This window comes from Buteo buteo, chromosome 2 (assembly GCF_964188355.1).
Source record: "Buteo buteo chromosome 2, bButBut1.hap1.1, whole genome shotgun sequence".
Taxonomy (NCBI): domain Eukaryota; kingdom Metazoa; phylum Chordata; class Aves; order Accipitriformes; family Accipitridae; genus Buteo; species Buteo buteo.
Window position 1 is genome coordinate 40,107,312 of NC_134172.1, and position 18,553 is coordinate 40,125,864.

At 40.1% G+C, this 18,553-nt stretch overlaps 1 protein-coding gene across 3 annotated transcripts in view; it reads right to left on the reverse strand.

Annotated features, from left to right (window-relative positions):
* RFTN1 (raftlin, lipid raft linker 1) overlaps positions 1 to 18,553 on the reverse strand; it is a 96,562-nt gene that overhangs the window by 47,293 nt on the left and 30,716 nt on the right. For all 3 annotated transcript variants that reach the window (XM_075051863.1, XM_075051870.1, XM_075051878.1), the window contains exon 3: positions 10,241 to 10,427. In XM_075051863.1, the coding sequence (XP_074907964.1) occupies positions 10,241 to 10,427 (187 nt within the window). The remainder of the gene's footprint in view (positions 1 to 10,240; positions 10,428 to 18,553) is intronic.

Genomic DNA, 18,553 nt, shown 5'->3' on the forward strand with positions numbered 1-18,553 from the left:
TCCTTTAACAAGCACTTACTTTGAAATACACTTGCCGCTTGTAAATATTTAAGCGAACAGGAGACAGTGAATTCTTGCTCTAAAAGTCTGGGGGCTACCTCTGCACTAGGGCTCACGAAAGAAATTGCATCAAATACCATTGCACTCTGTTAGGAACATTATTTTACAGAACACGTGTAACAGATTCTGCTAAAGGCCATAAAACCTTTACTTAAAATCTCCTAACAGAAGTACTCTATATTACCAAAAAGTATTTTCCTATGCCTTCAAGTAAAATATGTCCACATATGTTACAGGCAAACCTTTGTCTATACTGGTAGCTTTCACCTTTTTAGGAAACATTTAAGAGACCATTATTCTGTCAAAAACAAACAAACAAAACAAAAGCTGTAGCTTTTCACATGAAAATAATAAACAGCTGTGGATTTCACAGACCACAAAAATAATTTTCTGAGCAAATCCAGGTGGACAAGAAATTATTTCCAGCCTCTATACATTAAATAATGCATTTCATAGATGAATCACAAAGTATTTCATAAATATCATTAAAGTCTCTCATTAAACTCTTTGAGTATTATTAGCATAGAGAAGTAGCTAAATACAGGTACAGGTAAATTCTATACCGAACAGAAATTATATTTTTTGTTTTATTCATTTAATGGGACTACTTTTAGAACCACTTTCATTAGAGACTATGAATTAGGACCCCCAAAATACACCTCTCTATCAAGATCACAGAAGTCAAAGCAAAAGTCAAAAGCAGAGCTCAAGTCTCCTAACTTCAGTCTTGTCCCTGCACTTCATCCCCCTGTTCTCCTCTGAAGAAGGACTGATGTCAATCATTTGAGAAATAACGCAATAACCTTTACTCTGGAGTCTCTTACCAGTTTTATAGCAAATGAAGTTACTGGGAGTCCATTCGTAAAATATTTCTCAACAGAAAGCAAAAGAGAAAGAGAAATGCTGAGATCAGTTTAGTCAAAAAAAATGTGTGAGCCCCAACAGTTTGAAAGATCTTCGTTTTCTTCTGGATGTACAGTCAGCAATTTCTTCCTCTTCCTCCTCCTCCTCCTCCTCCTGCTAGGTTGGAAAACTGAATCTTCTTCCCTTCATTGTCTTCAACCATTCAAGAGTTTTTTATTACCTTTGTTCCTCTAATAAAAAATCCCTGGGTTAATTAAAAATGGCCCAGCCCTGAAAGAAGCACACCTGGATACAGTAAGGCTGTACCCTTCTTGGAGATGAACCAGAAAAGTTGGTACACTCCAACTCGTTACAACACCCTGTACTCACTATAACGCATTTTGTGATACCTGAGAGGGAACAGAAGGGACAGTGTGAACAATGCCACCGCTTCGCCTGCAGTGGGGAAGGGCAGTATCCTGCCCAACACCCCAGGAGAGGGTAACCACTGATTAATCATGGAGACTGGCAGAAAATTTCACTGTATTTCATACACCCTGGGCTTTCATTTGTTTTCCTGCCTTTGGCATATATCTCATTGTTTATCTTTACCGATTTTCCTGAAGAAGGATTTTTCTGTCACTGTAGGTACTCTCAGTGACCACCATGGACAACTATAACCAGGAGGTGGCAAATAGCTGAGAGGGAATTTCAGTCTACCTGGCTCTGTACAGAGGGAAGGCATTTGCAGGCACGTCGGGGCTGGGAGTAGAGGGTACCCTCAAGTGTTACTGATACAGAAAAGGCTGAGGACCACGGTCTTAAAAAGAGTGGTGTATTAAATCTGAAATAGGACCTCTAGTGCCACTAAAGAAAAAGAAGATATATAGAATAAATAAGATTTTCACTTATAATTGGAAGTTCACTGGCCAAAAATATTTTATGATGGTTGTTTCAGTAGGCTGTCATTTCCTGTACAGCTGTTTGCAGTTAAGTGCCATTTCATGGTAGATAAACCATTACCAGCTGTAGAGTACCACTAACTTACACAGTAACTATTAAAGCTGACAACTCGGTGTCTGTTACAAACTGAATTTCCAATCCTTTTCAGATACAAGAAGGAAATGAGGGAGCCAACATTTGGTCCTAATCTTCCTGAAGTTCTCCATGCCCATGAATTCAGAAAGCTGAAAGCATTCTTGTAAGCTGTGCAGACACTCTAAAAATATTTGATTAAGATGATGCTAGGAATGTAAGTGCAGTTTTGAGATTTTCCAGTACATAGGAATAGCTCTACAGTTCAAAATATAACTGTACATTTATAACAAATTGATCTACATTACAAAAAAATAAAACCACATCAAGGTGATTAATATGAGGGGTTGGTATCTGTACAATTCCAGGTTAAAAGTCTAGCAAAACTAGAGTATCTGAAAACCAAGAAGGCACCAATTAAAAACCCATAGGTTTTATAATACCCACCCAACAAACACACCACTTTTTAATAAAAATAAAAGCAGGTATGTTGTATCATAACAACTTCAACTCTAACCCACGTGACACTGTTTTAACTTTATTATCTAAACATTTTCTTTACTAGGAATTTTCTTATACAGGAAACCTTATCACTGGAATATATATTACTTGTTAGTAAAATTTATAAACTTATTTTAATGACAGCATATAGAGTTTCTTGAGAAAAGTTCAGGCATGTATGGATACATAGGCATCTTTAACACGCAGTGTTTATAATTTTGAGAGCACAGATGAAAGAACATTTATTTTGGGTCAATGTTAAAAGTTGTTGTGAGGAAATATGTATTTCTTTGAACCTGAAACAAATAACAAGCTTTAAAAACTCAAGCCATTGTCCCTTGAGCTAAAGGAAGATATCTGTTGACTCTTGGGTGTGGAATAAATATTATTTTTTCAGCCAGCTGAAATCAGACTGCCAAGAGCAACAACACACATTGCATTTGCACACAAAACGTGTCTGAGCCTAATGCTCATGAAGACAAAGTCAGACATTTGCCATCTTCAAGTCTAAAACCTACATGAAAACCAAACTGATACACATACACACACAGGTGCATTTACATTTAAATTAAAAATACATTGTACCAATGCAAAATTATCTACCTTCACCAATTCAAGCAAGCACAGAAGCACTAGAAGAGATCACTGTTACTTTTTGTCAGACTGTATCATTGTGAAACACCTTCAACTGGAGTCCCTGTATTTCTGTAGAGATCGTTTGTAGCACACTTCAGGGCCTATGAAGGAGTAGAGGGTTGGGAATAGCCACCGTGGATGTAGCAAGGGTAAATCATAGTTGACTAACCTAATTGCCTCTGATGTTAAAATGAGTGGATTTGTGGACAAGTGGAAGGAGGACAGTGGCTGTCATTGATGGCAATTTTAGCAAGAGGTTTGGCACTGACTCCCACACTATTCTTGTATGCAAGTTAGGGCACTCCAGTCTGGAAAACTAGATGAGTAAAAACCAGTTCCATGGTTAATGGTGACACCCTGTCTGGAGGCCAGTGACTAGTTGAGTCCCCACCCAGGGGTCTGCAGCCTGGGATCTGTCATGTTTAACATCTTCATCGATGACGTGGAGGAGTGGACAAGGTGTGCTATTGTCAAGTTTGCCAATGACATCAGAGTGGGGGATGCAGCTGATGTAGCAGAGTGCATGCTCCATGAAAGCTCCAGACCACTGTGCGTGTTTTATACAGTGATGTGCGACTGAAGGTCAAATGTGGCATGAAAAATTTTCACATGGAAAATGAAGAAACATCCACAGAAACTCAAAGACAGGCTTTCCAGTCAGAGGCAGTAGTCATGGCTCAAGGCTCTATCCACTGAATTCTACACAAAGTCAGAAAAAAAGTTCCCCGTTTCATGTGCCTATCAAAAAAGCTTGAGAAGAAGAAAAGCTTTTTATGGCTAGAAGGTGTCTCAAACAGCTAAGAATCAGAAATTTGATTAATTGTCTGGATGTTTTTAGAAACATCTTCCTTTGCCTTCGGAAGGTAAATGTGCAACTCTAAATGCCAGAGGACCAAACCAAGACTTCACAAAGCACAACGCTTCCAGAAGGATCCCACGCTGAAGCAGCTGGATGGCCCCCAAGATGGCCGTGACTCCATGCGAAAGCCCGCGCTGGAGCAGTCTGTTCCTGAAGGACCGCAGCCCACAGAAGGGACCCACGCTGGAGCAGTTCGTGATGAACTGCAGCCCATGGGAAGGACCTGTCCCATGCCAGAGAAGTTCGTGGAGAACTGTCTCCCATGGGAGGGACCCCACACTGGAGCAGGGGAAGAGTGAGGAGTCCTCCCCCTGAGGAGGAAGGAGCGGCAGAGACAAGGTGTGCAGGTGGGCATCTGCTCCCCCGTTCCCCTCCACGGGCTGGGGGACACAGCCTGCCGTCTCACCACGGGCTGCAGGGGCATCCCCTCCTCCCCCGCTTCCCCTCCCCTCCTTCTTTGCTGACCTTGGTATCTGCAGAGGTGTTCCTCTCACATCCCACTCCCCTCTCCGATGCAGGTTTTCCCTTCTTAAATATATTTTCCCAGAGGCGCTACCACCATCGCTGGTGGGCTCAGCCTTGGCTAGAGGCAGGTCCAACTTTGGAGCCGGGGAAGCTTCGAGCAGCTTCTCACAGGAACCACACCTGCAGCCTCTCCCCCACTACCAATCCCCCTCCCCAAACCCAATACAAAATGACACAGAGGACACAAAAATTTAGCTTGATCTCAGAATATACCATTAATTGAATCACTTGGAATTAATGTTGCTTACCAGCAAAAAAAAAAAAAAGAAACTGTAAAAATCCTGGTTTACTATTAAACTTTTGAAATCAGTCTGTCAAATTCCTTTGCAGATAAATAGAATTATTTTTGGTCAAGTGATGAAAGTTTGCATTTAATCAGGATTAATGGATATAGGGAAATCATAGAAATAGAATCAAAATTGTCTCATCAAGTGAATCACTGGAACACCTGACACCTCATTATTTTACAGAAAGGGAAAACAGCTGCAAAATTATTTGAGGTAAACATAGAAGTCTAGTCTAAAAAAAATTATTCTTAAATTATACTACTTAGTCTACTTCTGCATAGCAACGTTTCCCTGCTGATTGCTTTATTGATTGGAGGCAAAACCTGTAGAAGGGTATGTCCTAAGACATAGATGGAACAATGGAGAGAAAGACCTCTCTGGAATTCAATTTACATCCCCTGCTTCACTCTACTGTGGTGAAATGGAGCATCTGCAAATACGTCAAAACTGTTGTAAGCAGATAGTTTATGAGCCCGGATCATGTATCTTTCCTAGTGGAAGAGAATGGAGCTTGATTTCTCATGCACGGTATTTAGAAAGGGAAATTAAAACATTTTCACTGATATTGAATTTTGAAACTTTAAGATACCAGACAGGGTGTGACATTACAGGGAGCTCAGAATAAATTAAAGCAGCTTTGTGCTATGGGTTTGTTACAATTTTGTTCAGGGTCTGACTGTGATTTCTTTGCAGGGAACAGGTTATCTGCAACAACCACAAGCTGTGCAAAATATAGTAACATGCACAAACCACCTAAACAGAGATTGTTATATTAAAAACTTGCGAGTATGGAAATAAATAGGTGAAGAGAGAAAGGTTATTACACACACTAGGAACTAACAGTCTCTGTTCCTTGAGGGAATGTAAGCAACATACTTGCTACTCTCCTTATCTCAGTTAGACAGAACCTCACAAATGCACGGACCTTCCCCTGTCCCTTTCACCAGAAGAGATATGCTGTCACACGTTCGCACTTTCCAGGGTACCACCATATATCCCTTTTCCTAAGATTCTTGTCTTCAAGTGTAAATCAGTGTGAATCAACTTTTCTCAAGCGTGAATCAATGCGAACCAGCAGGCCAGGGGCTATACTTCACACCTGGAGCCTTCCCTACATTCAGCAAAAAAAACTGTAAAAACCTGGGCTTGAAGATTTTTCTTTGCGTATTTTTTTACAAGATGCCTTCTCCAAGAAACCCAAGTATCTCAGAACTCAGCACAGACAGTAAAACAGTCAATTGCTTTTTAATTAAGAAGTCCATTGAAATTTAGAGGGAGAACAAGAGAGACAGTATTCACAGGTGTATTGAAGTTACTGTTCCTTAGCCAAGTCTATTCTATTCAACTTCCAAACCACTTCCAATCAACTTGTTAGCATGCACAATGCAATTAGGTGCCACAGAAATATTTAAATTTATTATATTAAGTTTAATGAGAGCAATGGCAGAGTCCTTCAGCTACTTGGTAGACTACCTTCATGCCCAGTGCCTCTAAAGAATTAAACACTCCTATATTTACTTAATTTACTTTAATTGCACATGACATTTTTTGCAGTGCAAACAATTGTATTATTGATTTAAAAAAAAATAAATCCATCCTTTACTTTCATGTTCTCCCTAACATTGTCAAGGGACAAACCTTGCTTTTCAACATTTACAGCTTCCATATATGTTAGGAATGCGTTTCCTCAAATGTTCTGGAGCAGCAATGACTCCTACTTCCTTATTTACCAGAAATGATTAGATAGCTAAGATAACAAAGCCACAGAGATACCAGTACAGATTAAACACAAAACTATCATAGTGACCTTAAAAGTCACCTTAAAAGTACAATGACATTGCAAATTCACACTGAGTATTTTAAAACTCCAGGACAATGGCAAAATAGGAGGAATAACACTAATAGGTACTTTTTCCAGGAGTTTTAATGCATATCATGTCTAAGCACTACCTTTTCCATTTTATTCTTGAACAAATTAAGGCACTGCAAATCTCACCGATAGCAGCAGCATGTAGTTCCTGACACACATCATCTGCTGCAGCTAGTATAGCCTCTTCCTACCTTTGGACTGGCAGTGCTACAAAACTAAGCCCTCAAAATGTGAGTCAACAGTATTCATTTTAAAACATAAAACTGAAATATAAAAGTGTAACACTGATTAAAGACTAATTCAGGTGTTCAGTTCTGTCTCTGTATACACAGAATTGACATTACCAAAAAGGCACTAATACAACAATTTCATTTCTGTTCCATTCAGGCCACAAAAATAGCAAGGTGAAAAACCGCACCCAGTATCTGCCAGATAACTGTCAGATGAAGCATATAGCATTGAAACTATCCGTGGTGAAACATCTGCAGTAAGAAAGGAGCTACAGCCTCACGTGTTTTGCAGAAAGTGCCCAGGAAGCCCAAGGGTGGGCCCCACACCAAGGTACAGAGCTTTTTATGACTCCTTGGCTCCCCATGAACGCCTGGCACCACCGTTACAGAAAACTGCAGGAGACCACTTTGTACTTAGAGCATAAATGACGTTACTAGTGATCACACAACTGTAGCTGGACTACTTATACTCCTAAAATCTTATGACAGAAATAAACACTCATCTGATCAACAAATATCCTAAGCAGACCTTAACTTCTACCCAAGAGTTCAATTGCTTTATACAGAGACAGCCTACAGATGCCAGAGACCTGATAGTCCTCAGTGAAAAAAGTATCATTTATTCTTTATCAGCAGCATAATGAGAAAGGTTAATTAAAAAAATGAACACTATGTCATTGTTCATATGTCTCGAAGGGATGGAAAGGTGACGATGATTGACCAGGATGTAACTAAAGGTATGGGAACTGAGCATGACGTCAATGGTATAGAATAAGGGGTGGATACTGTCCTGGTTTCAGCTGGGATGGAGTTAACTGTCTTCCTAGTAGCTGGTACAGTGCCGTTTTGAGTTCAGTATGTGAAGAATGTTGGTAACACTGATGTTTTCAGTTGTTGCTCAGTAGTGTTTAGACTAAAGTCAAGGATTTTCAGCTTCTCATGCCCAGCCAGCGAGAAAGCTGGAGGGGCACAAGAAGGTGGCACAGGACACAGCCAGGGCACCTGACCCAAAGTGGCCAACGGGGTATTCCACACCATGGGACGTCACATCTAGTATAGGAACTGGGAAGTGGGGGCAGGGAATCGCCGCTCGGGGACTAGCGAGGTGTTGGTCAGCGGGTGGTGAGCAATTGCCCTGCGCATCATTTGTACATTCCAATCCTTTTATCACTACTGTTGTCATTTTATTAGTGTTATCATTATTAGTTTCTTCTTTTCTGTTCTATTAAACCGTTCTTATCTCAACCCATGGGTTTTGCTTCTTTTCCCAATTTTCTCCCCCATCCCACGGGGTGGCGGGGGAGTGAGTGAGCGGCTGTGTAATGCTTAGTTGCTGGCTGGGGTTAAACCATGACACCTTTTTTTCCCCTACTGTCATGTATTTTTTCTCCCCAGCTGTTGGTGGAATGGGATAAACTCATGGTTCAAATACAGCTGGTCTCTATGCAGGCCATAATCATCTGAAATCTGTGCAACACCCACCTCTCTTCATTGCACTTGGCAATGCAAACATTCGTTGCACCCACACACTATGGAAGCAGCTTCTCGCATACTCTCAGCCAAACTCGGGAACATTTAAACTACATGAAACACCAAACTGATGTCATTTCCCTTTCTGGTACTTGCCTGTTTTTTCCCACTGCACCAAGTCTCTTCCGCTTCCCTAGGCAGTCAGAAATGACAGATAAGGGAATGCAAAGAAATGGAGTGTGAACGTAAGAGGAAATATAATTGGTTCAAGGCTCTCTACTGTCTTCAATTTTGTACAGTCATTTACAGCTGTCTAAAGCGTGTGAAACACTGGCACCCAAGTGAGTGAGTAGGCAATTAAGATTTTGTCCTCTTTCACAATCATTCTGCACAGATGTAAACTACTGGATACATTACGAGACAGCAGCGACACACTGAGCGCTCTGGATTGAAGATCGTATCGCTCTGCTAAGAAGGATGCTGTTTTTCTGTGATGTGTCTTCACAGCTCAGTCCTGGAAGATGTTGAACCCTTGGACCCCAAACCCGCAGAAGTGCTTAAGTGCTTACTTAACATTGCAAACTCATGCCTGTAAATACTTTCATTATTTGCAGCAGGGTATTTTGTAGGCAGAGAAAGCAAGGCCCCAAAACCAGGCAAGCTCAGCCCAATATTACTAAAAGTCCACTGTTCAGCCAAACATTTTATGTTTTCACCATAAAAACGGAAACTCTTTAAACAATAGTATCAGGCAAGCCAGCATGAAGTTCTGTATTAATAAAGCTAAAATCAAGTCAAGAAAAATTGAGAGTTATTTTAGAAGCTAAAACTGCCTGCAACATCTAATGCCTACATAGATTTGCTAATGAAATGCAAAACTTTTTCCTTATGTCACAGTCTGAACTCCGACCCTGTCCGTAATTGCTACCGATTGACTACCAGGTGGTTTTACTTTAGTTTTAAAGAGGTGTCTAAAACAGTTACCTCCTTTCCTTCAAGCATCAGCATGAAGAGAAGGACTAGGATTGACAAATGGAGGTTTAATTATCCCCCAGCCTTCAATGAAGGTCACTATAAGAAGGGATGGACTGGGGAATGCAACTAACGTAGGAAAACTGTATGGAGTGGCTGCAACAAACATAGGTAGCTGCAGAGTTGTGGGTGATCAGATAACATTAAATTATGTTTTAAATCATTACCTAAAAATCATAAATATATGTTTAAAAATATTCATATTTTAATTTTCTTCTGGGCTATTTAGCAGCACATTCTATTGATTTTTTTAAAATCAGATTAAAACATAAAAGAACAGCATTTCTGTTTGTTTATTCATCTTCAGACTTTGATTATTTAAAATATTCTTAATATGTTTTAAGAGACTGAACAAAGCAGGAGAGTCATCTTTTTATTTAAGGAGTTTGCACTGACTGAAAAATTAAAAGAACTTGTATTGTTTAGAGGAAAGAAGGGCCTAAAGTCTACACATAAATTTAAGAAGTATGCATTAGCACTGCAGTTCTCAAATTAATTGCATTAACTGTAATAGTCTAAAAACAAAGCATGCCTTTTCTAAGCAAACATTTCTTCTGTCTTAATTTAATCTAATAAATTCTTAAAGGGTACTAAACAGGACCATCCTCACAAATTGTCAGGCATAGGGCTTGTTTGTTTGCCTCTCATGACAACACATCCCAAAATACAGAGCATATTTCAACTTGTTATTCTCCGAGTTGTCTGCCAAACTGCAGATGAATTGTAAACATGAAGAACATGTTAAGCCTATTCAAGCCCACCAGAAAAAAAAAGAAAAAAAAAAAAATCAAGTCTTGCACAGTAAACTCTGCTATAATTTCCTGATGTAGGTCAAAACTCAGCAGGAAATCACATTGTCTATTTTTATCCCAGTTCACTGGAAGTGCTTTACCTTTCTGTTTTCTTGATAAGCACAGCCCTGAAGATTTGTTCCTGGGGAGTTTTCTCTTTTTCATCAGTTGGTTGCACGAAAGGGTGGACAGCAGCCAAGATGAAGCCCTGCTGGTACAATTCCTGCAGCTGAGCTGGAAGATCACGCAAGGAGGAGAGCTTGATTGCAGATGATCCTGGCAACTCAGCTGGAAACAAAAAGAAATTGGTCAATAATCCTACGCTGGACTATCATGTTTTTTTAAATCCAGTCTCTTCAGAGTCAAGTAAGCTTCACACTGATCTACAGTATTAACACAAAAAGTGACCTTTCCTGAAGCCCATTTTGATTTCAGCTTTTAAGCAGGCTGTCTAGGCGAAGGACTTGTATCACGTAAGAGACTGGTGCAATTAAACAAGAAGTCAGACACATTAAAATGCCAAATTCACTACATAGTCTGGCAGAGATGAAGTGGAGGATTTAATAAAAACAAGGCAGTTGGTCAAAAGATATTCTAAGTTTTAGTAGTCGTCACAGTAATGCAAGTTGAGGAGAGAGAGACATGAGTCAAAAATATAAAACAAGAGAAAGGGGATAGTCAATGAAGATAGAACATGTCAAATTCAAATGCAATAAACAGAAGCATCCATCTACACAAAAGCTGGATTACCAGACTAAGAGATCACTGATGCAAAACGCTGTTGAGACGAAATATCTACCAATATGTCTAAAGAGTACTTTGTAGGTATACTGATAACAAGAACGCTACGAGCAGCAATGCATATCTGTAGTGATGAGAAACCTTTTAGAATAGATACTAAACCTTATACGTCATGGTTTAAGCAAACCTATACATATTAGAGATGAGGATGAGACCTAGTACATAAAAATAATCCTTCCCCAATCTGCTTACTGTGGGGTTTTATGCCTTCCTGTGAAGCATTTGATGCTGACTCCTGTCAGACACTCAACATACACACAGATACTGCAGTCAGTACAGCAATCGTCCTTATTTCCTTGGAGTCTTGTGGGCTTCAAAAGAAAAACCCATAAATCACCTAAACCAACATTCCATTCTCTTTCTCTCTCTGTCAGTAATTTTTCATACGTTTTTCATATCTTATGTGAAAAGACATCTTTCTTTCCTGACCTTTGCCTCTTCATTTCCATCTCTCTTGGGGGATATTTATTATTTCATCCCTAACCATGCCAGAGTGTATAGGGTGGTGAAGTGCTAGATGGTTTCCCCTCCCACTAAAACCAATAGGGACGGGATGCTGTAAGAAACACAGCGGAGGTTCACAGCACCTTGTGGTCCTTCTTTAAAAAAAAGCACTGGAGAACAGCTTGTATGAAAGACACCAGCTATGCAAAATAAGGTTTCATTGCACTGCTTTTTTCATCAAACTGTGTGGCTACCCTTTATGAATAATGAAAGAGGTTATCAAAAAACTAATAAATATTAAAAACCAATAATACAGAGGAATAATTTAAATAATAATAATAGAATAGCTGTGCTTGGTATGCTTTTTCTTCATACAAGACCATGTTCCAGAAGAGGATAATGGAACTTTTTGACCAAGAACTGTAAGATGTAGAATTTTTATTATTTTTGCAAATAAAATGAAAAATCCAAGGAACGTGTACATTGACAGACAATAAGGCTCTACCTTCTACAACAGCATACAAATGACTTCAGAGTCATAAAAAGAGATGGCACAATGAATAATGCATAATAAATAATAAAACCGACTGTTACTTACTGGACCCGACTGGGGATCAAAATGCGGAAACCCAGATTTTAGAACTACTTTTTCCCTCTTGTGGCTCAGAGACTCAAAAAATTTTAGACTACGCCGCAAAGAATTTAATTAATGAAAAGAATATGAAAACCAAAATACCTTTCTAAATGAGAGGTTTACTTGAATACAATGGAATGACTAAACACTATTCAGTAATGTTAATTCTGGCAATGGTGCTCCAGTTTTTAACAATCATCTATGAATACTGATGCTTGCCTTGCATATGTACCTAGTATATGGATCCTTCCAAGGATGCCTTGGTAAAACTGGTAGAAAGTCTAGTCATTAACATGGGAGAGTGATTCCTTCCTCCCAAAAGCTAAACATGAGGGAAAAGTGTGAAAACACATGTAACTGGAGCCTTGGGATGTTCACTTGATGGCTAAAAAAGAAAGGTAATAGAAAACAGAGCTGGGAGGGATCATCCAGCTAGTCTACCCTCTATTACCTAGAGGCAGGATCAGTTCTAGTTTAGCTATTTCTCACAGTATTTCTCATCTATTTTTAAAAACCTTTACTATTGGATATTCCACAAGACCCCAAAGTCATCTATCAGTACTTCTCTATTCTTACCTTTCAAAACCTTTTCCTAGCACCTGGTCTAAATTTCCCTCTCTGAAATTCAAGATTGCTACTTCCTCACTAGAATATTTCTTTCCCGCATCAGCATTTTACAATTCCTAATACCTGTCACGCCTTTATCTTACCTTCTTTAGACTGTATGAACTTAGTTCTTTCAGTGTTTCCTGTTCCCTTGTGTTTTCTAGATTTCTAAATAATTTTTGATGTTTTTTTCCTGATTATCTTCAATTGCTCCACATCTTTCTTCAAGTATAGTACCTAAGCCTCACCACAGTGATCCAGCGCAAGCCTCATCACTGCCTTGCAGAATGGAAAAGCTCTTTCACGCTTATAATGCATCCCATGTCAGTGTCCTGGTTTCAGCTGGGATAGAGTTAATTGTCTTCCTAGTAGCTGGTGTAGTGTTGTGTTTTGAATTCAGTATGAGAAGAATGTTGATAAGACACTGATGTTTTCAGCTGTTGCTGAGTACTGTTTAGACTAAGTCAAGGATTTTTCAGCTGCTGATGCCCAGCCAGCAAGAAGGCTGGAGGGGCACAAGAAGTTGGGAGGGGACACAGCCAGGGCAGCTGACCCAAACTGGCCAAAGGGGTATTCCATACCATGTGATGTCATGCCCAGTATATAAACTGGGGGAGTGGGGCAGTGGGGAATTGCTGCTCGAGGACTAGCTGGGCGTCGGTCAGCAGGTGGTGAGCAATTGCACTATGTATCATTTGTATATTCCAATCCTTTTATTTTTATTATTGTCATTTTATTATTGTTATTATTGTCATTATTAGTTTCTTCTTTTTTGTTCTATTGAACTGTTCTTATCTCAACCCACGAGTTTTACTTTTTTTTTTCCAGTTCCCTCCCCCATCCCACTGGGGGGGGGGCAGTGAGTGAGCAGCTGCATGGTGCTTAGTTGCTGGCTGAGGTTAAACCACAACAGTCAGTTTAGATCATTTGGGGAACAAAAGAGGAAATTTTTTTCCCCACAACTAACAGTGGCCAAATGACCCTGCCCTTAGTGAATTCTAGAATGTTTTTCTTTACGTTTTCAAGAGCTATTCTGGATTCTGACCTCCATAGCACAAACAGCACTTCTCAGATCTGTAAACCTCAATAAAGATACTCAGCAGTCTATTGCTGGAATAGTTAATGAAAATGGTGAATTTTAACAGACTCTGGACAGAAGCATTTTAAGCCTTACGCTTAATACATCTTTTCAGTCTGATGATGAACTACTGCTAATTTCTCCTTGGACTAGAGATCCTTCAAAAAGAAAAAACAGTTCCTGTTACATAGCTGATGCCCACAAGGTCTCCATGAGTTTCCTGGGTCTACAGACCTGTGCTGTGCATTCTTATTACCCTCCCACAGACAGACTGGTTTGTGTGATGCAGATTCCTCCCCAGAAATCCCTGCTACTCATCATCCTCTGGATATTTTATAAGTTATTTGTTCCAGTATCTTTCTAGGCATTAAGTTAGGCTAACAATCATTCGCTTTAAAAGTAGGTTGAAAAAGGACATCACATTTTCCTGGAGAGTCACATGCATCCTTCAACAGTCTTCAAATTTAAATAAGATTTCAATTATTTCTTCAGCTAATTCCTCTAAGGTGCATACCTGTAGGTTCAACCTACTTGAAAACACCTAATTTATGAAACCAGCTGTCGATCTAGTCTTTCCTTACTTTACCTTAGAAAAATGCTAACCTTTTCAGAAAACCTTAAAGAATAAAATCCATTAAAATTTTTTGGTTTAGTAGTTAAAGAGAATTCTAATCATGCCACTTTCAAAAGAAAAAGGAAAACCAAAATTGTGTACAACAGGGACTTGTCTAAGATAAAAGAGCAAATGAAAAAACAAATAAAATCTTGTGTAATTCCAGTGTTTATTATAGGCCTCTATTTTGCCAAAAGATAAAGCTGAATTCTTTTAGCCGCCTCCATGTTGCTCTTGAAATGCAGTTAGCTCTAAGTTTTATATTCTACTCCATGTTTCCTTATTTATTGTTGCACTTCACAACTTGACCTCAAAAGATTCCTTTGTTTATTCTGTCTACATCTAGACGAGTGTGTATGAAACTTGTAAATGACAGATGCTGTGTTTTTCAATTTTGTGAAGGCTGAAAGTGGAAATAGAGGCGCTGGCTGCTTTTGGAACTGATTACCAGGCAAATTAGTTTGTTGCCTGACTGATAATTGAAGCTGAAAACACTTCCAGTAATGCTCAGATACATACAGAAAACTACAGCTTAGAGATCCTTCAAAAAGAAAAGAAAGTTTGCATTACACAACTGATACCCATAAGGTGACTTTCCTGGGTCTAGGGCCTTGTGTATTCTTTGCTGCTAATGGAAAAACCTGACCAAACACTCACACTGTCCCCATCTTGCCACAGAAAAATCAATAAAAGGATTGAGTTGACATAAAAATCTACAGGTTGAGTCATGTATATTTGAAAGGAGTCACCTCTGCAGCTCCAAAAAACAATTTATGGGAAACAGATGAAGGTGGTGCAGTCTGCCACAGGGATCCTGAGGGAATGAGAGCAGGGTAAGAAATATGGTTGGGGACACAGGTACTGAAGAGAACCGATTCCTCCTTCCGTGTTAAGGAGCTCCTCTTTCCTGCCCGATGGATCATCCAGGGCTGCTACTACAGAGATCAAGGAGCCACTGATCAGCTTGAAACCAAAGCACCTCATATGACCTCTGACAATTGCGCTAAATGGTCCATGCTAAAGAGGTAGATGTATCCTGATCAAATATTAAGAGAAAAGAGAGTTACAGCAACTGTCTACAAGTAGGCTAATTTTTCCATATTAAAACAATAGATTTGAGTATCTTTGAGATGCTATAATCCAACACTTTCAAACAGCAAAGGTATATTATGCTTTATAAAATAGAGAATGGATTCACCTATTAGCGCGTGCTTAATAACAACAATCATCAACTACACTACATCTTTATATAATATATATACTCAACAGAATCAGATGCTTTTAACTCTATTCTATTTGATAACCAGCACTTTTTACTTCCTGCTAGTTATGTTTATCACAAAGCTAAAACAAACTTTATTGTTTTTTAATTTCTTTCTACTTGAATGATAGCTATGCTCCAGGAAAAATAAAATGTTAAATGCCAAAATGGCATTTATTTAATTTCTCTTTACTGAAATGGTCAAATTCAGGGTCAAATTTAGGTCTTAGTTTCTCGGTGCTTATCCTTAATAGTTTATTTAAAAGGACAAGCAAGGTCTACTTGAATTTCTACTCTCAATTTCTATCATCCTGTGTTAGGTGTTTGTTTACTCCAACAAAACAAATTAAATGTTGGTATTTTTCAGTCTTCATTTTAACACGTTTTCCTGATTAAGCTTTTATGCTCTTATTCCAGTCACAGCTATTAAAGACTGATGGAGGCCTTAATGGCAGTTCACATTACACATGAAAATGTTCCACAAAAATATTGGACTCCTTTTAACTAGTTTCCGTTTCTTTTTAGAGTTTTTACATTCACCTGCATTTTCAAAGTAATGTTCAAAGCCTTTTGCATTAAACCAATCAGAGATCAAATTGGTGTGTAACATAGATCATACACACTCTCTGTCTATACTGGGTACAGAATCAAGTACTTTGCACCAATACGTGCCCAAAATGTGGTGTATAATGGGGTCTGAAACAAAAAAAAAGGAAGACTGGCAAACCAACAGACCCACACTATTAAGCAATGCAGCAACTCAGTTCCCTGGTAGCTCCAAACACAACACTATTTCATAGAATCATAGAATAGCTTGGGTTGGAAGGGACCTTTTAAAGGTCATCTAGTCCAACCCCCCTGCAGTGAGCAAGGACATCTTCAACTAAATCAGGTTGCTCAGAGCCCCCGTCCAACCTGACCTTGAACATTTCCAGGGATGGGGCATCTACCACCTCTCCAGGCAACCTGTTCCACCGTTTCACTACCCTCACTGCAAAAAATTTCTTCCTTATATCTAGTCTAAATCTACCCTCTTTTAGTTTAAAACCATTACCCCTTGTCCTATTGCAACAGGCCCTGCTAAAAAATTTGTCCCCATCTTTCTCATAAGCCCCCTTTAAGTGCTGAAAAGCCCCAATAAGGTCTCCCTGGAGTCTTCTCTTCTCCAGGCTGAACAATGCCAATACTCTCAGCCTTTCCTCATAGAAGAGGTATTCCATCCCTCTCATCATTTTTGTGGCCCTCCTCTGGACCTGCTCCAACAGGTCCATGTCTTTCCTGTGCTGAGGGCTCCAGAGCTGGACGCAGTACTGCAGGTGGGGTCTCATTAGAGCAGAGTAGAGGGGCAGGACCACCTCCCTCGACCTGCTGGCCACGCTGCTTTTGATGCAGCCCAGGATATGGTTGGCCTTCTGGGCTCGTGAGTGAACATTGCCGGCTCATGTCCAGCTTTTCATCCACCAGTACCCCCAAGTCCTTCTTGACAGGGCTGCTCTCAATTCCTTCATCCCCCAGTCTGTATTGATACTGGAGGTTGCCCTGACCCAGGTGCAGGACCTCACACTTGGCCTTGTTGAACCTCATGAGGTTCACATGGGCCCACTTCTTGATCTTGTCCAGGTCCTTCTGGATGGTAACCCATCCCTCAGGCATGTCAACCGCACCACTCAGCTTGGTGTTGTCTGCAAACTTGCAAGGGTGCACACAATCCCACTATGTCATTTGATCAGGCTTAACACACATCAGCAGGCTCAGACCCTTCAAGAAATACAACTGTAACTGTTTTCTTTTCCGAAGTGCAGGATGAGGCCATTCCCCAGACAATGGTTGTTCCTGTGAGCCATTCCCATTTGAGGCACCCAGAGCCAGTGAGCTACTCGTGCTCCTCCTCGTGCCTCCTCCTTCCAGCACCGCAAACCTTGCAGGCCCTTCTGCAAAGCTACAGCTGCTCCAGGTGACTCATGGAAAGGATGATGTCCTTGCATCTCCTCCCCAGGGGAGCTGAGGGCTTATGGAGCCCTCCTCAGAAGAGGGAGATGGCTGACAGAAGGGCCGCAAGGGCAACCACAGCACAGCTCTCCCTCTCCCCACTGCTGGCTCAAAGGCAGGCAGTCGCCCCTGTGCAGGGTTGTGCCCGTAAGCTAGAAAGGAGCAAACATTCAGGCACACTACGCACTTTGTCACTCCTACTTGCTACTTCCACACAGCTCCCTACCCAGCATGAATTTTTTGCTGCTATCTTTCTAATGCACCCAGATCTCCCTCCTGCACTCTGCAGAGCATGTAGAAGACCACCTGAAAGAATATGACTAGTGGCCAGGCATTAGTGTCTACAGTCCTTAACAGATCTAGCAAGGAGCATGTAAGATGAAAACAAGGTACAAGCAAAATTATGGTCATATGGTAATACAGTCATTACCCCAACACCATCTACTGACATCCTGCAGGGCTTTATAATAGAACTGGCTATTTACCTCCTGCCTTTAGTGACCACCTCATGGAAAATGGCATTAGCTTGCTCTGTTGTGCCTCACACATCCCACCAAGGTGGTTGTAATTGCATGTCTGCTGGCAGGAAACTAAATAGCAACAACAAATGGAGACAATAATGTGGGAAGAAAGTATATCACTGAGCACGTGTGTGAACAAACGCATAAATCTGGCCCAAGTCCACAAAATTTCCCATGCTTTCACACAGGGCACTTCCCGAGCATGTTTATGATTGTTTATAACAGTTCTGATCATTTTGTAGAATACCAAAGCACATTCTTAATTTAATATTAATTCCTTTCCAGCAACTTTAATTTAAGTTGAAGAAATCAAATCTACAGCAGACTAAGTTCTAGTAGAGCAAAACATTGCCTTTGCATTACGGCCAGTCAAAAAATTTAACTAGAAAGTTTACCATCAGAAGATGCAGTCTCACCTACATTAAAATATTTCATAGGAACATGTCAAACGCAACAAAGTTTTTCAT